The following is a 25,023-nucleotide window of genomic DNA, read 5'->3' as shown; positions in this document are numbered from 1 at the left end:
ACTAGAAATATTTGGGATAGAAAACTTTAGCTCCTCATATAGAAATTTTACATTAAGATAATAAAATGAATACTAGAAATATAAACTATTAGAAACATTAACATATTTAAATTGACTTGGAAGTGCAATATTCTAGTTATATGTACATTCTAAATTACTTAATGCTAATTAGAAAAAAGTTACAAATTACCTTTTTTGAAAATTTTTTAAAAAAATAGTAAACCTATGGCTAAATATGTAATAGATAACTATGTAATCTCTGCTAATTTAGATTATATTTGTGAATTTGGCAGTTCTCAAGGTAAGGCTCATCATTATGAACATAAGTGATTATAATGAAGTATTTTGGATTAGAAAAGCATATGCTTATTTTATGCTGTTCCTAAAGCACATTTAGAATATAATTTATATACTGTTTTTGGTTTATGCTAGTGATTTCTATTTTTGGGGTTTTAAATATATACATATTTTGGGGTTTAAAATATATATTTAAATATATATATTTGGGGTTAAATATATATATGGGGTTTTAAATACATATATATATCTGTGTGTGTGTGTGTATATATATATATATATATATGGTAAATAGCAGTGTTTTGGATTGAAAAATTATATCCCTTCCAATGGTTCTATAACTAAATACTCCTCAAAGTTCCCTAATGCATTTTAATAGAAAAATCTTTATTGACCAGTCATGGCCCTCCTCTATAGATTTTTCCCCCCATCATTTTTCTAATAAGGTGTTGGTTGTACAGAGGTGATCAGCTGCCCTGGCCATGGGTTCAGCTTCGCAAAAAACACAATCTCTGTATCAACCCTTCATTCTACTCCTGATCCCTTTCCCTTTAAAGGCTTTGCACTCATTCTGAAAATAAATATGGTCCCCCAAAGTAGGTACTTGTGTGTATATAAATATTCTCTGCTCTAAGTAAATGTGTGCTGAATTATAGAATAACTATGCTGAATTATAGAATAACAAATCCTGAATCTCCCAAGGAGAGAAAATCAACAACTAGTGAAAAGAGATATGGTAACTTGGGGATAGTACAAAGCCACTGGGTTCTAGCTATCATGATCTTTAACTAAAATTTATCCAAATGACAAGATTGCTATTCCATTGTACAGAACTTACTGAAACTTTCAAACCATTTCTGTATAAAACAATTACAGAAAATTTCTTTTCCCAAATGTTTACAAAATTTAAAGCCTCTTTGTTATTCTCATTCTATATTCTGTATTTATTGGAAATCAGGATCCTACAAAATACATACATTTCTCAGAAATACTTCATATTCATTGGGATATTAACTTAAAGATAAAATTGATTTTTACATACGAAGACCCATGCCACTATGAAGACTAGATTCTTACAACTTCTTACACGTGATTTTCTGTGATAGTGTTTGTACACTAAGACTCTTTAGTCACCATAAACTTCTAACATGAATAAGATTTTTCAGTAAGATATTTCACAGAGTACATATCTAGGTATTACATGTGCATCCCAAATTATGCCTTGTCTAAAAAAATCAAGAGAAAATTATCTTTGAATCAATCTAAAATTATATGGAATCTGCATACAGCCAATGAGATGTACTAATTTACAGCCTTTGATGGAGGAACAGTAGAAGTCTGAGCTAAGCTAAGGACATTACAGTTTAAAGTTTGAGAAAGCCAATGAAAGTATATGATCACAAGACTTCATTCAATAAATCAGTGTTTTAGAAGAGTAATTTGTCAGTTTTGAGCCAGAGGAAATTGTAGGAGATTGTTGTTACATGCCTTTCCACAAGAGAAATATTAGGAGTCTAAATGAGTATTTCAAATAGGGAATAAAAAACAAGACATGTTACAAAGAAGAGATGCCGAGACTAGATGAGAATCTGAATTTAAGGGCTGATGTAGAGAAGTTGAGATAAAAAATTTATTAAATTTTCAATGTACATGACCAGGATAATGGTAATATTATTATGAAAATACTGAAGAATACATTTGGGGAAAATCACAAACACTGTTGTCTGAATTTGTTGGATTTACAGTGGCAATGGTATATCAAAAAAGAATGTGAAATTCGGAATTATTTACATAGAAATATTGAGTAAGGCATAACATTAGGCAAAGTCTCCTAAGAAGTATAAACAAAACGAGGATCAAATATCTAGGCTGAGAAGGTATTCCTCAGCAAACAAACGCAGAAACAGAAAATGAAACACTGCATGTTCTCACTCATAAGTGGGAGTTGAACAATGAGAACACATGGACACAGGTAGGGGAACATCACACACTGGGGCCTGTTGGGGGGTTGGGGAAAGAGGATGGGGAGCATTAGGACAAATACCTAATGCATGCGGAGCTTAAAACCTAGATGACGGGTTGACAGGTGCAGCAAACCACGATGGCACATGTATACCTATGTAACAAACCTGCATGTTCTGCACATGTATCTCAGAACTTAAAGTAAAATTAAAAAAAAAAACATATTGTGGACTCTCATTGTTGTGGTCAATGAAGAAAACAGAAGTTTATTTTTTTCACCTACTAAATGAGAGACAGAAAAGGGACTATAAAATATTCTTCACAAGATAAAGTATATTTTCCTCCTCAGAAAATGTTAGGATTGCATGTGGTTTTTAAAGCATGTTTAATAATTTGTGAATGACAGTTGTAAAAGTGGCAAAGATAATTTTTTTAACCATATTTAGTTGAGAAGCCCAATCCCTTTACATCCTAGGTAGACAACAGTACACAGTATTGAGTGGCAAACAAAAATGCATAAGTATAAAGAAAAAAACGGAGTGAGAAGAAAAATGTATCCTATAGGAAAAGTGTAACAAAGGGCATCTTCTCCATTGGTTATCCTAAGCTACCGATGAATTTTTAGGCCTGACTCCTATGGAAAAGTGCAATACCTATGATAAGAATTTATGCTTCTTATTGCCCCTTTCCATAGGAGTCAGGTCTAAAAATTTCTATTTCTATCGCCCTTTTCCATAGGAGTAAGGTCTAAGAATTTATGATAGCAATGAAACAAATCTTAAATCATGTAAACGAAATAGTTTTAAAACTCTGAAAATAGGAAATGGGATAAATCCTACATCATCTTCTCATCAGTTAATGTTACTTTTATTAATCATGAAACATTGCCTCTGAAATGGAATTATTTATATTTGTAGTATTTTATTTACACGTGTGCGTGAAGTAAATGAGATACACATGGTTCTGAATTTTTGTAACAAACTTGGGTAGGCAATGATTATATTCTTTTACACTGATGCACATTTCTTTTTATAATTCCAAAAATTTATAATTTTTTTTTTTTTTGAGACAGAGTCTTGCTTTGTCACCCAGGCTGGAGTGCAGTGGCTCGATCTCGGCTCACTGCAACCTCCACATCCTGGGTTCAAGCGATTCTCCTGCCTCACCCTCCTGAGTGGCTGGTACTACAGGCGTGCAACACGATGCCCGGCTAATTTCAAAAAATACTTCTTAAGTGCATATTACTATGTAACTGATTCTAAGAGCTTCAAAAAATAATTGGATAAAATATTGAAAGGAGAGATAAACAAAACTTTGTGACAAGAAAAGTACATAGCATAGAGAAGAAACGGTATTTGTTTGTTGTGGATGCTGAGATATAAGCTACCTTGAAAGTTAAAAAATGGGATAGAGGTGGACATGGAAGACAACTTTAGTCCCTGTCCTAGCACTCTAACAATTCTCTCTGACAAATACATAAACTTAGAGAATTTGCTTAAAACAAGGCACACAGATACATGAAAACACATGCAAAGGGATAAGAATAATTTACTGTCATTTCATCAACAACAAGCTCTTGGCAATGACAGGAAAAAGGTATATTTTAAAGTCTTATCTTACAAATTATTCCAGAATTTTTTGCCATTTGAGAAAACACACCTACATAGACATATACGCACTTTTCTGCTGAAAAAATAAATGAACAACCTTTTATTTTCATGGGGACAATACTTAACTTTGGGTTTGAATGCCTGCAGAGAGCTGCCAAGTTTTTAGATAGTTTTGTCACAATTTTTTAACTCTTCAACATGGATGCATAAAATTTCCTCAAGATGAAGGACTTTTTCAGGGAACTGGATCTCATGTTAAGGACCCTTTGAAACTAAACACTTTGAAGACAAATAAGTTCCAGAAGGATGACGATAAAATCCCTATGTTCTCTTCACAATCACTTTATGGTAGTTAGATGGACTAGTCGAAGAAATCTCAGATCCAAAACATAATGCTCCCCATCAGTTTCTCCTCATCTATGTCAACTCAATGTACATTTTTCATTCCCTCTTCTTTGTATACAATTAAATAAACCAATTTAATGTCCTTAGAGATTCAATCCATCATAAAAGTTTTGAATATATAAAAAAATTACAAGGAAAAATGGTAGAGTAAATTGATATCTTAAGTCTTCAAGAATTCCAGAACTGATTTTATATTTCTGATATCTTTAATATCTATTTATCATTATCTGTCACTAAAATACATAGGTGTGTTTCTTAAAATTTTCAAAGTGAATGTTCATTATAACTGGCATGTTTAGAAATTCTGTGCTGTAAGTTGAAGTCACTAAGTATAAGGAGCGAAGTGAAAAAAACACTCTGTAGGGTGAAAATAGAGACGAGAATTTTTTTCAATGCATATAAAACATACATAATTACTGAAAAATATATATGTGAAGTATTTAAAGTACCATTTATTTCATTTTCATTTCTTATTTTTATGAAGATCTTACTAAAAGTATTACAGGAAAAACTGAATGTAAGAAATGAATAATGAATGATCAATTCAAAGAGATTACCGATATAATAGTCAACCATAAAAAAAATTAGGAAATACTGAAATATATTTAGTTGGTTACTCAAGGAAAAGTTGGCGTATCATATAAACATAAGCAGGCTTCCAGGACTTTAGGTGATCACTAAATTATGTTTCAAATTGGACACATCTTATTATTATAAAATGAGTGTATGTATTTGTATTTGTGTTTGTAATAAAAAAGTCTAGACTGTTTTACAAGATATTTTTAAAGAGAGCATATTCTATGAGTATATACAACACTCATGTTTATATATTAGGTTTGAGTTGTTAAAAAGTTTCTCACATTCAAATGTGTAGTTTAAGATTTAGAAATAGGTACTAAGTTATATTAAATATTTCATATTTTATTCATAAATCATCATGCAGCAATAGTTGTGGAAGCCAGTATAAGAACATTAGTGCTGTAGAGAAATTTAGAGATCATCATTTTTAACTAAGTACAAGAATCTCTGACACATAATTAGCTGACATTTGTTTGAAGACCTACTATATTCTTGACCTCTGAAACAGCTTCTTGTACTTTTGGACTACATTAAAATTAAAAAAAGAAGCATATATATATATACACACACACATACACACACACACACACTGGCTATGTATCTATATATATTTTTAATAACATTTTCTTTTCTCTAGCTTATTTTACTGTAAGATTACAATGCATAATACATATAACATAGAAAACGTGTTAACTGATGGCTTATGTTATTGGTAAGGCTCTGGTCACTAGTACTAAGCTATTAGTAGTTAAGTTTTGGGGGAGTAAAAAGTTATATGCATATTTTTGACTGTGTAGGGGGACTGGCCTCCCTAACCTTCACATTGCAGTGTTGATGGTTACATAACATTGCGAATTTAATTAATGCCACTGAATTGTATACTTAAAATGGTAAAAATGGCACATTTTACATTTTATGTATTTTATCACGGTAAAAATAAATAACAAATCACCTTAGCTAATATATATTCCTTTTTATTTATAAAATAACTCAAAATGTCATTAATAACTACCTATACTATATGCTGGATATTTATACTAGGAGTGGAAGACATAGCGGTAAGCACAACAGAAGGCAATAGAAAAATAAAGTGATCTTTAGTATGGTGTAAATTTGTAGCATAACTGAAATGAATAACATCCATAAAGTGACTTCACAAAACTGCAAAGTTCTGTGTCATCCTTAAGTAGTCTTTTCTTCTGGACTGTTGTAAATAAACAATGTATGCTTTTAAATGCTCTTCATAAATGTTAATTAAATATATTGAGACTATACAATACTTATTTTCTCCATTGGCAGAATAGAATTCAAAAAGAAAGGAAATACTAGAAATGCAGCTTATTCTAATGGAACCTGAAATGTGGTAGATAAAGAAAATCATACCTTAATGACATATAAAAGCATCCAATTAAAACATATAAACAGATACCTATATTTATCATCTAGATTTATGCACTCAGATGCTAAGGGAATGATGGAGAGATTAGAACCTTATAACAATAATAATACAGAAAGGCTTCGTGAAATAAAAGAGTTTGAAATAATTGGGAAGATATGAGGTACAGGAACAACCATGTTGGTTTCATTAATACTTGGAATAAAATTCTATTGAGTTACATACACATACAAATGAACACATGTAAAAAATAGAGAATGCTGAATAATGTCTATCATCTAGTTGGCAGTACTACATTAATATCAATTTCCTGGTTTTTATACTCTACTACAGTTATATGTAAGATGTTACTATTGGAGGAAGCTGAGGGAAGGGTACATGGGACTCTGTGTACTATTTTTGCAACTTCCTGTGAGTCTCTAATTATTTAAACAACGAAACCACAGAAAAAATGATCATGAGGAAATGTACAATGTAACAAAAAAGAGGATACAGAAAACTACTTATTATATGATATCTAATAAAAATAAAGCATATTGAAATATGCGTAAGACAAAAATGAAGAAAATTTACCACCAAAAAAGAGAATGTATACTAGAGGTAAAAGTGTGAAATATATATATAGTTTTCACTATTTTTCAAAGTTGTTGTAATTTGTCTGAAACACTTATACAATGTAGACACAGGAAAATAAAGATTAAAGAAAAATAAACCAAAATACTGGGAGAAAGGGAAATGTGAATTTTGAGACAAAGTATGGAAAGAAATTTTAGGTCAGGGAGGTGGGCTTAGTGTCAGGGATTCAGGGATTCAGAATATTCTACATTCCTTCTCTTCTGTCACAGACATTAAACACTCTTAAAAATGATCCTGCAGATGGCCTAGGGTTATTGATTTCTTTTTTCCCTCAATTTTATTAGAATTATGAGAAGTTAGACACGAGAAAAAAAAGACTGTTGTTCTTTTTTATCATTTTTTTTTTTTTTTTGAGACTGAGTCTCGCTCTGTCGCCTAGGCTGGAGTGCAGTGGTGCAATCTCAGCTAAATGCAACCTCCACCTCCCGGGATCAAGAGATTCTCCTGCCTCAGTCACCTGAGTAGCTGGGACTACAGGTGCCCACCACCATGCCCGGCTAATTTTTGTATTTTTAGTAGAGACGGGTTTCACTATGTTGGCTGGTCCCGAACTCATGATCCACCTGCCTTGGCCTCCCAAAGTGCTGGGATTACAGGCGTGAGCCACCGCGATCAGGCTTAGTTTATCATTTCTAACAGATGAGGTCAGAACTTTTTGTTTATTCATAAACTATTACCTCTATAATTTGAGGTGGATATGTGCTAAGTTGTTATATATAAGTGTTATGTGATGTGTGAGTATTGTATGTATCACAGGTAGCTTAGAAAAAATATTTTATAACATAAAAGAGACTGACTCAAAATTTCTTATACCTGCTAACTTCTCTAAGAGTTTAAAAAAAGAATTCAACAATAAAATATCTCATAGAACTAATCAAAAGTAATTTGAATTATATCCTCTTTAAATCTTTGATTAAATTTTCATCCAGGAATGCTATAAGTAATTGAACATATAACAGAGAGTCTGTCTTCCTGTTGCAATCTCTTCTGTACTGATTCTCCCCAAGATATATTAAATACAGATTTCCCAATTATTTTCTACTGATACTCTTTTTCCTTTAAAATGTCTACATTTTCAGAACCTAACTTTCCCCATATTCTCTAATAATTTTAAATATTGTTATCTGAGTTGACTATAATCTTTACGCCTCACTGTATTTTCACCTTCCTGTTTAACTTTTATTTATACTTTAGGACATATTACAAACTTTTATGGCAATAAAGATTATATAACACAGACACGCCAAAAAAATTAAATGCCCAAATTTGACCCCTTTAACTTGGAAATGACATTATATCACAGATAAGAGGTGGGGTCACCCACCATCTAGAGAAAAAGGCAGGGATTTCTTAGATATTAGAAAATGAAAAAGTGGCTCTTCTAAAAACAGAATCTATAGTCAATGATCATGAACTATCCAATACTGTTTAAAAGTTAGACATTTCTTACTAGCCTTAATTCTATACTATTAACACACTACAATATTTTATATTAAAAATACTCTTGAGGAAGGTATTGGATTACACATTGCCTGGAAATGGATAATACCCTAGATAAATAAATATTATGCATTGCCTGGCCACTTAATTTCTGCTATTGTTTTTTTAATTTTCTATTTCTTAAAAAAATTGTTTTTGCTATCCCTTGACCTTAATCACATATGGCTACTTAATTTCTGATGTGCTATAAATGAGGGTGGTAATTGGCTTGAGCATGTAACACAAGCTTGTCCAACCTGCAGCCCATTGGCTGCATTAGTGTTAGTGTATGTTATGTGTGGCCCAAGATGATTCTTCTTCCAGTGTGGCCCAGGGAAGCCAAATGATTAGACACTGCTGAACAGACTCATTCCTCTCCAGACCTCAGGTTTCTGAAGAAACAGGGCTCAGGCTGTTTCTTCAGCCCAATTCTCCTCTGCTTATGCTGAATAGGATACCTTGCATCTTCAGGGCTCATTTTTAGTTCACCTCAATAAACTTTTCCATGACAATCTTATTGTTGGTACATAGGACCCATTTACTGAACCATACAAAGGTAACTGCTCATTTATATTCAGTTTTAAGTATCAGGTCATAATTTTTTATTGTTCTTAATTGAATTCAAATTCAGCAGCAAAACTGGCAAGTTTCACAGATAACACTAAACGTGAGAAATGGAACAATGTGTAAGTCTTTAGTAACCATTAAAATGTTTAAAAAATGTAGTCACTAAATAACTAACTACCAAATTAAATGTGACATAACTTCATCATGATAATTAGAATTTCATGATATTTCCGAAGACAATGGGGAAAAACATCTACTCCATCCCCGGTTTCCTTATATTTGAAATCTTCTTACTACACACACCAAAAATCCTTTCACTACTGAGTACTTACAATGAATATTTTTTAATAGGCCTCTATGTTCTCTTATCTATGTCTTTGTAACTCAGCCTCAGAAGAAAAGCATATTTTTTCTTTTGTACTATTTGACTCAACTATATCACACTGGAGGAAAAATGAAAAACGTAAATGTTCAAAGGCCAAATCATTAAAAAAAAAAGATTGTTCTTTAGTTGTGGTTCTTTTACAAGTGTTGTCTTTAGAAGTCCTGGGTTAATGCTTTGATCACATCAATGAAGTCACTGAAATTCTTTTTATTTAAGTATATGAGGTATTTAGAAAAAAGTAAATTCAAACAAACCACAAAATAATTCATGTTAGTGACTTCATACACAGATACCTAACTAAGACTTGCAGGCCTCTTACTTTATATTACTTATACATCTTTAGGTTTTCAGTAAGAATAGAAATGACTTACTAAGCATGCATTTGCTTAATCATTGCCTCCAGTCAGAAAGCATTTAAATACTAAGAATTTTTTAAATTTACAGTTTCTCAATTTACATAATGTTTTCTATTGACAGATAAGCCACAGAAAAATGCAAGTGCCATCTGCTAAGCTTTACTTATAAAAACTTAAAGAAATGCTATGGGATAACATCAGTCCACTTTTCCTGGAGTATATCTTATGGAGACTTCCTTAAAAAATCTGGAAGTAATTAGGAACTATTATAGTACCTAAAGAAGTTTACTTGAAAACTAAATCTGCTATTCATCAAAGAGCACAATACAGTAAAAATAATGTAATAAACCAATAAGCACACATAGAGAATAAGCACTTCAATCATATCTAATTATAAAACTTTTTTAAAAAAGCTATGATAGAAGATAGTATCAGACCTGTGATATACTGAAGAATCTGTAGAAAACCTTGTACTCCCTAATTAAGCACTGATTTGATATTAATTTTTTTACTTTAGTTCATTTCACTTCAAAATGATATGAAACCAATTTTTAAAATGCTACTAACAACTTTAATACAAAATAAAAGTGAAGAATAAATATACTTGTATCATAAGATCTATATCAGAAAAAAATCCAGAATACAGTCAAAAATGTTTTGGGTATTTGTGGAATGATAAATATATCAGAATGATAATATTAACAGCTTCTTCTTAAGGCTTAAATATGTTTTCCACAAGGATGAAAAATTACATTGGGGGGGTAGACTGGATGATATAGCCTTTGGAGTTTAAAAGTTTGCCCATATGAACTGAATTATCCCTGACAAGTACCTTCAGACACTTGTAATATGATCTCACGTAAATTTAGACCATATTTTGGGCACAAACTATAAGGAATAGTAAGTTTATTCAGGAGCTCAGATAAGAAAGAAAAGCTAATATCCTTAATAATATGTAGTTGCTAACAGGAAATTTCCAAAATGAAAATGAGAAGCATAAAAATAAAAGCCATCTAATGTGTTGTAGCAAAGAAAAACAAAATCCTATAAAAAACACAATATTGCATTTTCTTTTTTCCCTTTTTAATACTTATCCACCTGGTCTCTCAAAAAATTTTTATCTTTCAATGGCTTGTCTAAATTTGGAAAAAGAAAAGCATATTTTATGCAAATAAATACATTAAAAATTCCATTTGCAGAATTCTAACTTATTCTAACCAGCATTAAATTACAATATGAATAATATCTTAGTTGGATTTCTCACTGTGGAAAAATATACACATAGTATATCAAGATAGTAACTTAAAGTTACTCATTCAGATTTTCAACTATTTTTATTAGTATTAATACTGGTCATGACAGTAACACGGAGCTATCAAGACTTACAAAGGGCTGTCTGTAGAGCAAAACAAAAAGAACTCAGAACTCTGCAGCTTTCAAGATTCATCAGGATTACCTACTGCCTTGGCACAAAGACGGCCTACAGAACTGTACTAACTCTACAGGGACTGTGCTTCATTCTACAAGAGATGCATTAAAGGCTGTAGAAGAACACTGCTTTGGAGAGAGCTATGCCAAGCAATCTCCACAGCATCATTAACTGTATTTATTTCTCTTTTCAGAGGTATGTTACTGCTATGTTGCCCTGTTAATGGATGAAAATAGGATATAAATCATCTCAAATTTAAGTAGTATAGAAAAATGGCACATTATTTTAAGAAACTTTGAAGACATGTCCATTTTTTGGTATGTGTGTCCTTACAACTAAAGACATGATTTTAAACATTCATGGAGCAATTAATGATCTACAAAGATAGTTCTAGAAGCTTAATTTCACAGTAAAATGGTAAACTTATCCCCCCTGAATAAGAATAAAGGAGGATTATTTGTTTCATTAAAAATATTTAGTCGAAAGCATTATTTCAGTTAAACAGAAAATAACAAAAACAATTGGGAGCTATTTTAGAGAATGAGCATATATTCTTAAGTTACTTAAATGAGGTGCATTTAATCAATTAAACACTTAAAATATTTAAAAACACTGAATTATTTTAAAAATTCAACTTAAAAATCAAATCGAGAGGCGTGTTTACAATATTGCTTTGCTGAAACATTGAAAGAAAGTGCACTGCATAGAGAGCTTAAATTTCTCACTCTTCCTTTCAATCAATATCTGAGGCAAAGTTTCATCTCTAGGGCCCTTAATGGCAGGAATTCCTGGAGCCAGCAAATGAGTAATGTTAAACCTATGATTAGATGATGAGGCCATCAAAGACACTAGATCTTAATGCTACATTCCTCTTTATTTCTCTGAACTGCAGTGAAACACAGGGCTATGGAAGAAGGAATTCTAAGCTATTTTTCCATAAAAGCATTTTACAGAACTGTGCATCATGATGAATCGAAAAGGTCCAGATAGTCTCTCGAACTCAGGACTTCAAAAGTAGGTGACAAAATTTTCAAATGCCCTGCAGATGACCTCCTCACAGGGATGTTGTTTTCTTTAACCTCTTCCTTATCAATATTGTTTCTGGCTATAAAGAGGAAAATGGGCCTAATGATTTTCCTAGGAATATATTCTTGAAGAAAGTAAACCTGAAAACTGAAATCAATTGGTAAGTTTTTCGTTTGTTTTGTTCAGTTTTGCTGATGTTTTAGAGGATCACTTGAAAGCATATTGTTGTTTGTTTGCAAGTTAGCTGTGGCTTTAGGCAAACCTCAGGCCAGTAATTAGGAATAGCTTAGATATATGTTTCTTTCTACTGAGGAAACTACGAATAAAGATAATAATTGCTTATTACAAACACACACAAGCTCTTTTTTCATTCTGATATTAAAAAATATTTAACACTAATATGATAATCAGGACTGCTAGGAGACTTGACAGAGCTGGTGAGAAGAAAGACCAATAGGTTCCTATTTAAGTAATCAGAAAATATGTTTACATTTATTTTTGGTTGCCCTGTAATTGTTAAGAAGAAACAATACCCAACAATTATCATTTATCTTTGATTCTGATTATTAAAGATAAATAGCTCAAGTAGATTTTTAGAATTTACACTGACATATACAAATTACATTTAAAAAAGAGAAAGCAGCAAGGTCTTATATCAAAGACCATTCATTAATAAGCTGTATCATACACTTTGGGTATGGAATTTAAAAACTTACTTTTCATTATCTCAAATATAAGAGAAGAAGAAACAAGATAATAATACATTTAAAAATTATAAATTAAGATATTTTATATATCGTAGTTTATATACATATATATGATAGGAAACAATGGAAGAATCGAAAGGGTAGGAGAATAATACTGCTAAAAAGAGTAGAAGACGGGAGAGGGAGAATAAGTTAATATTTATATGGTAAGATAATCTATATACCAATAAAACTCAACATAAATTATTTTCTCCATCTATGGGATAATAGATGGAAATGTTAAAAATATATAAACATACACATATATATGCACATACTTTTTATTATTAGTCACAAAAAATCCTCATATATTAATGTAACTGAGTGAATGAGATTTTGTACCTGAGAACAAAGCAGCATAACAAGCTCAACCACAGATGTGCTGGACTTCATACAAACAAGGCCTACAACAAAGAAAGGTTAAAACAAAATGAAATTACAACGGCAGAAATTATCATTCTGAGTTAATTCATTATATAATTTTAATTTATAAAAAAACTTCCTTTTAAATAGAATTCCTAAGGTAAACTGAATGAAAATGTTCACCTAGCATACATTTTTAGCAATAATTTAAAACTATTTAGATACACTTCCAGTTTTTGCCCATTCAGTATGATATTGGCTGTGGGTCTGTCACAAGATGATGTGAAAATACTCGAAAACTGACTTCATGCTTTGGTTGTTTATTTGGTTGAGGCATTTCTTACATTTAAACAAGGTGGGGAAGGTTATTAAAATTGATGAGCTAGGTATAGCTGCTATTACTCCAATGACATTTATTATATGGTTGTTTCCTTGGAGCAAAGAACAATACTCACTGAAGTTCTGCCTAAATTTTGTTCCAAAAGACAAAATTAATTTACAAATAGGTAATTTCAATAGCTTATCAGTTATTAAATAATTTTAAAAATAATAAAAAATGTATGATTAACACATCAAGTAATGCTTATAAAATATTTCACTGTTATACTCCAATCTCCCCAAATAGATAGCAGAAGAAAAAAAACTGATTGCAATAATGTCTATGTAATAATGGCTACTACTCATTGATCACTTAGTATGTGCTGGGCAATATTTAACACATTGGCACAGTGCCTTACGTGCACGGTCTCATTTAATTATTATTATACTCTGTGACATAGTATTATTATTCCCATTCTACAGGTTAAAAACGTATATTTCCTATAAACAGTTTAAACATTAATTCTTATATGTATTGATGAAGTTATCAAGATTTTTTCCAATTAAAAGTATGACTGCTGTATAACAATGTATATAAGAAAGCAGATCTTAATTGGTAGTTTTTCAAAGTGCCAACATAGAGAATGAGGTAATCAAGTATTAAAAACACTGTTGAGAGTACGTTAATTATGATGTTTGGTAATTTAAAAATATTTTCTAAAGTTTTTCACTGTTTTTAAAATTAATTTAATAAATAGATTTTTCCTCTTTCAAAAATAACTTCTGTGTAACAAGAACATTCATAGTTTTTAGAAATACTATCATTTTTCTTCCTTTGATGATAAACGTAATTAGTAAAAGCATCATACAGTAAGGCAGGTCATGGTCTTAACATTATTTGTTGCCAAATGGAAAATTGAAGGGAAACCAGTTATTTTTGTTTCTTGAGGTGATTTCAATAAACAGTCTCAAATGCCTTCTAGACACTAGCATGTATATTTATTGTAGGTAGTGGCTAAATACCCTTTTGTGCCCATTTTGCTAACGACCCTATCTCCTTATTGTACAGACCGACAGAACAAGCTGTAAAAAGGTACTAGTATTGCATCTTATCAGATATTTGGGCAGACAGTTAACTAATGAAATAAGAGGCAGATGTGAGAAGCTCATTTACGAGACAATTGGTGTAATTGATCAGCAATTCTCATGCTCAGGTTCTAGGGAGTCAGAAAGATTAATGGGACATTTATCACCTGTTGACTACTCAAAGATTTGAATTCTGACAAAGAAAAAACAAGTAAAAGGCCAAAGGATCATAATTAAACTCATGTAAATTTAGACAATAAGGCTTTGATATAAAGAATTATTCGCATACATTTTGTGTATGTGTTTTTAAATATATAATAAATTGAAGTAAAATTAGGAAAAACATGAAATTGCATTAATTTCTCAGAAACCAATTTTTAAAATGAACTTATAAAAAATCCTATGCAACAAGACCATTTATAGTTTTTTACAAATACCATCATTCCATCATGAGAAAAATATAAACAAATGCTTCATTAATGCTTTGTTCAAAAGGAATGGCAAAAAATTGACACAATAACAAAATTGCAATTTGCAAACAGTGCTCTCAGTATTTTGTAAAAGGCTATTGTGATTTCAAGTCCATAGAACCTCACACCTTTACTCATGTGTTTTGTCTAATTAGTTTTGGACAGAATGAATAAATGGATTCTCCCAAAAGCAAAAGAAAAACTAAACGTGACATTGAGAACACAAGCAGAGGCAAATTTGAAAGACCTATCTAGCTTCAAAAATTACATAATCACTTTGGTTGGGAGTATTACTAAAGAAAAGAGGTAAACTCAATGTTTTACTAGAGATAATGAAAATACAACCACTGACTGATGCTGTAAGTAACTCTTAAGCTGTACATGCATGAGACAAATATTTTACAAGTGTATGTCTCAAAAAGTTTGAGTGTATCCTTTTTGTATGTGGCAAAAAATTCATAATCAAATTAGCTCACTTGATATCTCCACTTATGAGCAAAATATAGTGTTAGTACTAAGGAGTTTACAGTAATAAGTTATTATTTATACCTTCCCAAGTGCCCATATTTTAATTCAAATTAAGATTACATAAAATTTATACAGAGCTTTAGAATTTACAAATAACTTACATATATGCTGTCTCATTTGAATCTCTTAATAACTGTTTAAACTAGTTATTACTACCTCATTTGATACATAAAAATTGAAGAGATTTGGTGGCTAGCCAAAGGTGTGTCATTCATTCAGTGGTGGAATTGGGTCCCAAATTCAGGTCATCTAACTCAAAGCCCATTCTGTTTGCTACAGAGCTACATAAATAGTTTGGCATTAATAAGATGGCAATATATGATTATGAGAAGGGTTGTAATGGTCAATTCAAACTTGAATGATTTTGACAGTTTTCCTGGTGAAAGTAGCTTATTGTGGTCAGACAAGAGGACAAAAAGCAACAGCTTAAGCAAAAAGTACACAGGAAGCAGAGAACAAAGAGAAAATCTGAAAAAAACCTTTATAGCTTGGGGGATGGATGAATAGACTATAAGAGTGTTTAAAAGTGGACTGGAGGGCTAGGGTGAAAACCAAAGATAGATTAAGATTGAAAGAAAATTATATGGTTTTGAAAGACAAAAGGAATAATTTAAAGCAAGTTATAAAACGGGAGAAGTGATACTAAGGACTGTTTATAGCATTCCTATTCTATCATGACAATCTGTGCCTTGTTAATTAAGAAGTAGCCCCCAAAGGAGCTGTACATATGTGCCTCCCCAGCAAAAATATAGTTAGGAGTGCAGGCAAAGTAACAGAATATTTTCACCAGAAAATATGTATGTTCACTGGAATAAATATTCTAACCAGAATTACTGATTCAGTACTGCAAGCCATACAGCTTAGCAGTATAAAATGAACACCTGGAATGTAAACAATAAATGTGTGGGGGCCTATGACGAAGGAGGCTTGTATATTTGGGAGATATTCTAACAGTAAGGAAACCGTCCATTAAGTGCTTTTGAATATATTATGAACTATATTGTTGAAAGATGAAGTCAGCTCACTGAGTGGCTAAGATACAAGTACTTGAGAAGATTAATTAGCTGGACAAACTTGAGGTGGTCCAGATCCAGGCAGTAAATAAAACAGATATAGCTGAGTAAACCATTATCCAAAAAAACTGGCAGTTCTTTTGGGTTCACACTGACTAGGGGTAGGAAGTCAATTTCTATTTTCAGAATGACACTCCCTCCCCACTAAAAAACAAGATAAAACAAAACAAAACAAAACAAAAAACTGCCACAAATGATAAACCAGATAAGAAATCTCCAAAATGAGTATAAAGTTAGAAGCTTGGCCTTTGGGACAAAGCTATCTTTATTTAATACAAACACTACTAAAAGGTACAATGATATTATTTTAATAAAGAACTGTCAGACTCTTTTGAGTCAATCTGCGGGTCTAACTTTTTACATCTGTCAAACTGAATATCAAGTTAAAAGAGCCCTAAAGCTTTAAAATACCGTTGAAAAATTCCATCTCTAGCAGAATGTTCCTCATGGTGGGAGATGAAGAATATTACATGTTCTAGGGACAAGAAATCATGCTCTTATATGGAACTAATCTTTTAAATGTCAAAGTTATCTTTAAGTAAGGATCCAAGAGAGGAGACTCTGACAGACATCTATGATTGCTTTGAATATATTATCAGTAAATATTAATTGAATCAATAAATCTATAAATCATCATTCACTATCAACTGTAGAGAAAAAATTACATTTTGAGCAAAAATAAGAACATCATTTTTTAGAATAAGATCCCAATTCATTCAAAAGACATTTACCAAACATATTGTCTAATGTGCCTGACACCATGGCAGGTACTAATTGGGATGTGGGGCAGATAATATAAGCAAATAATCATGATAGAGAATCTTAGGGGGTTCATAGAGAATGCAGTGTGAGAAGCACAGGAAGGGTAGTAAGCAACTGTGTCTAGGAGAAGAAGTTATGGGGAATGTGACATTTAAGTTGGATAATGCTGAGCCTATCTAAGCAAAAAGTAGAAAGAAAGGAAGGTCATTCCAGGTGACAGAGAAATGTCTGAGGTATAAAGAAGCATGCAATCGTCAGCAAAGTGGAGTTGGAATGTTATGTCGTAGGGTGTGAAGGATGAAAGGAAGTGACTGGAAATGAAGACAGACAGGTAGGCAGGAAGCAGAGCCATACATGGCACACTATCCTATCATCACCAGGGAGCCACTACAGGATTTTAAGCAGGGCGCAGACAGAATTAGCTCTATTTTGGAAAGACCACTTTCTGTCAGCAGTATAGGAAGAAGCTAGTAACTAAAGAGTTTAGTTACACGACTGAAAGCTTGAGCTCAAGATGGTGACAATGCAAGTAGAGACAGACTCAAGGTATTCTGTAATGAGAAAAATTATTTTAGACAACTATTTTAACAACTATTTGGGACAGGGTAAAGGAATCATCAGAGTGTGATGATGATACCTTTAACTGAGATAAGGAAAGCAAATAAAGAAGCAAATCTGCAGAAGGAAAAGTGATCGGTTTCATTATAGACAATATTTCTCCTCACAATAAAAGATACCAATTTATTTTCTATCAAACAGACATGACTATACTGACAATCTTAATTTTAAAAATCAAATATGCCTAGGACTAACTAGTTTTTAGTTAATCTTCTAATGATTTTTAATCTTTTTGTTTGTTTTGGAAGCAAAATCTTGCTGTCACCTGGGCTGGAGTACAGTGGCTAATTTTTGTAATTTTCATGGAGACAGGGTTTTGCCAAGTTTCCCAAGCTGATGTGAACTCCTGAGCTCAAGCAATCCATCCACCTGGACCTCCCAAAGTGCTGGGATTACAGGCGTGAGCCACCAGGTCCAGCCTATTCTTAACTTTTAAAAATCCCCAAATTAGTAGAGCTGAACGGCACTGAAATACTTTCATTTCAGTAACAAATGTTGAATAACTATAGACGTGGAAAGGAATTTTGCATGTCCAATATGCTTCATTTGCCTTAGTTTCAGTGGTGTATTTTTCAAAATTCTGTTCTCTACACTTCTCCCATGGTATTGTGAAGGATTCTAAGACACAGGGTATTACCATAATGAGTGTCTTTTAGACTCCTGTAATACTTATACACCTCTATCTGCACAACAGTAATTTCTGATATTTTCTACTATTCTTTTACTTTTTTAATCTGAAACATGAAATTGTCTTCCTATTCCCTCACTGTGATATGCTTCTCTCTGTAAAATTTACCTTCAATGTTACCATGTAAGTCACCTGAACTTACTAAGATCTAAACCCCAAAAAACAGCAAAGCAAGCAATTCTTGTGGCTTTCTAATTCAAAACCAAGAAAACAAACAAAAATCGACATGAAACATCCTTTGAAATAACAATAATGGCTTAAATTTTTATCATTGCTAAAATTAATATTAAGATGTATATAGGTAGATTAGTTACTATGTTAATTGGACATTTTAAGGTTTGCCTACGTGTTCTCTCAAGTATTTTATTTTAAAACTGTATTACAAATGGAATCAACTCTAATATTAACTTAAAACTATAATAAAATTCATTTTTTTGACTAAAAAAGTTTATTTAAGTATAATTAAGCTAATACAGCTTACATTCATGTTTGGATTATAAATTTTAACAAAAAAAAAAAAACCCTGCAAAATACTGTAGAGACAGTGAGAGTTCATGCATTCATTTATTTCTTTAGTTCACTAAAAACTGAGTTATCACAAACTTATGACAGTCTTACTGTCTTTAAAATAGGAACAAAACGTAAGTTTCTGGATATACCAGATATATTAGGGGGCAGCAAACTTTTTCTGTAAAGGTCCTGATAGTAAATATTTTTGACTTTGGTGGCTATAAGTTTCTGTCACAACCACTGAACTCTGGCATGTGGTACAAAGGTAGCCATAGACAATACATAAATGAGTTTGGCTGTCTTCCAAGGAAACTATTTACTCATCCCAAGATGTGTGTGTACATGCATCTGTGTGGGGTGTGTGTGTGTGTGTGTGTGTCTGTGTACACATGTGCATGAGTACATATCTGTAAGAGAAAAGGAAAAAGAAAAACATGCATACATACACACACTTACACATCTATAGATATTAAAAATCGCAGGGGCAATTATTTCAGCTGTACATCCATGATACTTTACAATTCTGAAACCCAAAAAGCTCTGAAAACTGAAAGCTTTCATGTAAGACTATCACAAATTCAATTATCAGCAAAACTTCCCCTGAAAAATGTGATGCTATTTACAATTTGTTATTCTATTTATTGTGAAAATCCTTATGTATTACTGTAGACATGTTAATGTGTTTTATTAGGGAGCTCTCCCAGCCTTTCCTAAAGATGCTATGAAATATATGCACTTATTACCTTTCTTTGATCCAAAATATTTGAATTGCAAAATGCATCTGGCTTATCAAAAGTCAGAAATCAGTGGTACTGTGTTACATGAGATATTTTCGAAGATTGACAAAGAAATTAATATTATTAATTTTAATTGCAATTTCAAAGTAATTTGATATTACACATTTCCCTATGGACATTTCAGATGTTTGGAAGAACTGAAATCAGTTTCCACATGAGAATGGTTGACTAAGTGCTTTTAAATTGTAATCCCAGAATGTTTAGATTGCTCAGAAACAAAGTTAAGTTTAATTGTAGTTACACAATACCCAAATAATAATTTTGATTGATTTATTGAAATAAACTTTCTAAATTTTTTGTCATTGTGTTGATACAGCCTAGAAATCTTACTGTGAAGATTTTTTCTTTTTTATAGTTTTGCTTCTGCTGAGAATTTTTTACATAATGCCAGAATTGAAGTTCATAACACTCATAGATAAATCTTCTACAAAATGACAGATTATAATACAAAAAGGAATCTATAGTGATGGTTTTTATACAGATTTAAACTAGTAACCTGATTTTAATATGAGCTGAAGAGAATACTCTAATGGCATTATCAGCAATATTATTAACACCTATTATCTGTGAAACACTGCCCTGACTTTACTTTTTTAATTTATGCCTTAAAAATTTATTTAAGGAACAATAATTACATCACTGCTATAGGCCTTGCACTATCTATAAGGATCTATAAGAAATCCAGAAATGACACAGTCTTCGGTCTCAAGGAGCTAACAGACCAGTTACAGAGATAAGACATACAAATACAGATTTATGTAAGAGTCTAAAGAATATGGTACTGAAATAAGGATTACAATAAAGTACTATGACTCTAAATAATATAAAACAATTATTTTTGAAATTGAATGAGATACTTTTATTCACAGTAGTAACTCAGATTTCTACTACAGAAGGTGACTGACCTGAGTGTCTTGCTAATATAATCACAACAGCAATGAGTACGGATGAAATAAGGGAAATAAGAGACATTTTCGCTATCATAAATCATTTGGATCTTGCAATTCTTTTTGGGTTAAATTTAACTATAGAGTCAATTGTTATTCCTGCATCACTCCTCTGCATCAACTTTCTTTATTTCTCTCTGAGCTCCTTGAAATTTCAAAAGCCTTAATTAAATTCTAAAGTTACTAACCTGTCTGGTTCAAATTTTAACACTGCTCAAGAAAGACTCTGGTCCTAAATAATTATTAAGAATGATACATGTGTTTTAACCATGTACACATCATTTCAAGAAATATTAATAATCAAAAGAGAACATATACCATGTTAGTCATATGATTACATTACACAAGTAGTTACATTTAAATAAAAGTGGCTATAGTAATGCTTCCATATTAAAAATAAAATAATTGGCTGGGTGCAGTGGCTCACGCCTGTAATCCCAGCACTTTGGGAGGCCAAGGTGGGCGGATCACAAGGTCAGGAGATCATCCTGGCTAACACAGTGAAACCCCATCTCTACTAAAAATACAAAAAAAAAAAAAAAAAAAAAAAAATTAGCCGGGCGTGGTGGCAGGCACCTGTAGTCTCAGCTACTCGGGAGACTGAGGCAGGAGAATGGAGTGAACCCGGAAGGTGGAGCTTGCAGTGGGCCCAGATTGTGCCACTGCACTCCAGCCTGGGTGACAGAGCAAGACTCCGTCTCAAAATAAATAAATAAATAACATAATTTATATTCTATAAAATATAAATCCTTTTAAGCATAGTGTGTATACACGAACAATTTGTATACAGTTTCAAACTACATAAATTCTGATATTTATTTAAATTCTCAAATAAATATATTTACTAATTACAAGTTCACAAATTTAAATAAATTTCAGGTAGCTTTTGTATTGTATACACCTTTAAGATCTTTATTTTTGTATTCAAAAAAGCACTGGTGTTTTTTCTTTGAAATACTTAAATAATATATCATGTAAAACGGAAATGCTATGTATCACTCTTCATAAAAAGATATTCACAAAGTCAAACAGAAAAAACATAATTGGTAAAAGGAAACTATTTGATAATTATTGTAATTAAGGCATAAATCACCAAAAAAATGGTTTCAGGCTAAGGCAGGTTCAAGTAGAGGTCAGTCAGGCAAACCTCACTTACTTCCAAAAGTACATTAACTTTATACAATAATTATTGCCAAATTGTTGAAATACCCTGAAAAAACAAACTAAACTTCACAAAGTTCCTTATTTGTGCTCAAAGCAATAAATTCTCAAATGTAATCCAAGTCGAATTTTCTTACCGAATCCTCCATTTAAGAAAAAAATTAGAGATGAGTAATCAGTACAGTTGCATTCATTCATAGGAATGAAATAGGTTCTTAGAATTTCCTTCAATTTTACAACATTGAAGATATTCCCCAAAGTCACAGAAACTATTATAACCATGATTCAACCCAAGGAATAATTTATTGGGATAGTATGCCAAAGACTATATACACAAAAAATTACATGTCATTGAATTAACAAGATTATTTTGCCTAACTAGAAAATCCTATATCCAAATCACAACTATCCACAATTCATGGTGAGATCTTAAGAGTCAAATTCTATATTACATACCAGAATACAGTCCAATAATGATACAATAAAGAAGTCAGTATGTGAGTCGCTTTGTAATTTAAAAAAAAACACTTCTAGTGTAAAATATTAGACCTATTATAAACTAAAAGTAAGTGGTACTTTCATTACTTAGAATCCAGTTATAATATGATGGAGATCTATTACAAAGTGAGTTATATTTTGAAATTGGATGAACTAGGAAATCTAAAAAAGGGCATCAGATAAATGGCAAAAAAATATCTGTCAAAAAGAGAACCCAGTCATTTCCAAGGATAAAAGGCAACCAAAGATTTGATTCTATAAGTAGTGTGCATACTTACCATAGGCCAGGACACAAATATAAAACAGTTATGTTCCATCTGCTGGAGAAGCCTGAATTCTAATGGAGTATACAGGTAGTTACATTGATCAGTTTATTGTGATGAGACCAAGTATTATCTAAGAATCTTTTTAGGATATTGACTTGGTAAGCAAGCTAAATGATGTTATTAATGTAATTCCTATTGTGATTATTGGAAAATGGTGGAATTAAAAAATACCAGTAGGAAATATTTAACTTGAAATAATGAACAGCTATTAATTTCTAGAGAAAAACTGACCTAGGGATCATTCTAGGATCAGTAATTATAAATAATATTATTCAATTTATAAAAGAAAATCTGCTGAAATTAATTTAAACATCTTCTTTTACTCATGAGAGGATGTAGAGCCTCAGATATTCTCTATAACAAAACAAATATGTAAATAGCACACTTAATGTGAGAATATTTTTCAGTTGAAACGTTTTGTTGTACTGCTGTTGAAATTACCTATATAATCTTTTTAAGTAAATAGTTTATAAGCTAAAATAAATGTTTAATCAGAAGAATATATTTGGTTGGACTTTGTGTAATTAGAACAATCCTACTGAGTACAGAGAGAACAACCTTTCAGGTGTGGATAATATAACATGTATATCCCTATAAATTAATTTAGCTAGATACACAGAAATAAAATCTCTACTAAAATAAATTTCAAATAATTTAAAAATTAGAAAATAGTCTTATATGTTAAAATTGTCCTTTAAAAAATCAACCTGACACACCCATGATGGGCAGACAGGGGAAATGGATAATTTCTCCAGGTTTATGTCTTAGGAAATGTCCATTCCCTCAGCTTATTTTTCTCAGGCTTTTCAGCAAGTTAGTTCTTGGTGGCTTATTTCTCTTGTGATCCAGCGTCCACCTATGATGTGGTAACGCTACCTAATTAAGTGGCATGTGTAATGGGAAAAATTGTGTTTTGATACCTGAGAAGGACAGACTGAAGACTGATGGTCAAAGCTGACATGCCCTGGGCCTGACCTCCTGGTCTGAAACTAGAGAGCAAGGAACAACATATCTGGACAGCACAGATCAAGGTCCAGGAAAAAGTCTGTCTGTATACTTTCTAATTCATTGTACTGTTTTAAACTCAAATTAGGTGACTATTGCTAATAATCTGAATGTTAGTAATAAGCCAGTTAGTATTTACATTCCTCTAAATATTTTAATGTTAGGGTTTATCCTGATCATTCAAAATTAGGCAATTTTATAAGTATTTCAGAATTATTTTAGTCTGAATCTAATTTTTAATTAAGTCAAAGAAACTCTGAATTGAAAATCAGAATATCTGGTTTTAATGTAGTCTCTACAAACTAGCTGTGTAAACTTGAGCTAAGATGCATCACATTCTTGACACTAAATTTCCTTGCTAGTAAAGATTAATGATTTAAAATCTTTTTTATTACAGTCTACAGCAATACATTTCATATCATGATCCTGTATATGTAACTGAAACAAATGTTTTACAAAATAGTACTTCCTTTAACTGTGATATTCTCATCTATGTTATGCTACGGCATGGTTTGCCCTTAAAAAGTATTGGCCAGGGCTTGCTTTATTGATTACATTGTATACCTAATGAATCACAGCCTGCAGTCTGAAAATCAATTCTCCAGAGCTGGCCCACCTTCTGTTTTATATGGCCTGTGAGCTAAAAATAGTTTTAATATTTTAAAGTTAGTGGAAAAACAGAAAGAAAGGCAATATTTCATGATACTTAAAAGTTATACAATATTCAAATTTCAGTGTTCATAAAATTTTATCAGAACATAGCTGAGCTTATTCTTTTACATATTGTATGTAGCTACTTCCATGTTATGGGAAAGTTGAGCACTATGACAGAGACTACATGGTTGCAAAGTCCGAAGTATTCATGTTTTGGCCCATCTAAGAAATAGTTTGCCAATCCTTGTGCTAAAGCATACATAGTTCTTTCTGTCTTGAGTATCCCAGGTTCTAAGTCCTTCCTTCAGGTCTTACTGGGCTGAACTGGTACCAAAAATAAGATATA

The 25,023-nt window shown here is 31.7% G+C and overlaps 1 protein-coding gene across 7 annotated transcripts in view; it reads right to left on the bottom strand.

The window, feature by feature from the left end:
* The window catches only part of NBEA (neurobeachin), a 723,498-nt gene that overhangs the window by 362,372 nt on the left and 336,103 nt on the right, over positions 1 to 25,023 (bottom strand). For all 7 annotated transcript variants that reach the window (XM_055360199.2, XM_055360200.2, XM_055360202.2 and 4 more), the window contains one exon: positions 13,216 to 13,277. In XM_055360199.2, coding sequence (XP_055216174.2) covers positions 13,216 to 13,277 — 62 coding nt within the window. The remainder of the gene's footprint in view (positions 1 to 13,215; positions 13,278 to 25,023) is intronic.

Source organism: Gorilla gorilla, chromosome 14, assembly GCF_029281585.2.
Source record: "Gorilla gorilla gorilla isolate KB3781 chromosome 14, NHGRI_mGorGor1-v2.1_pri, whole genome shotgun sequence".
In the NCBI taxonomy this organism is placed as follows: Eukaryota; Metazoa; Chordata; class Mammalia; order Primates; family Hominidae; genus Gorilla; species Gorilla gorilla.
Note: the sequence above shows the minus strand (reverse complement) of the source record. Positions and strands in the feature narration are given on the sequence as shown.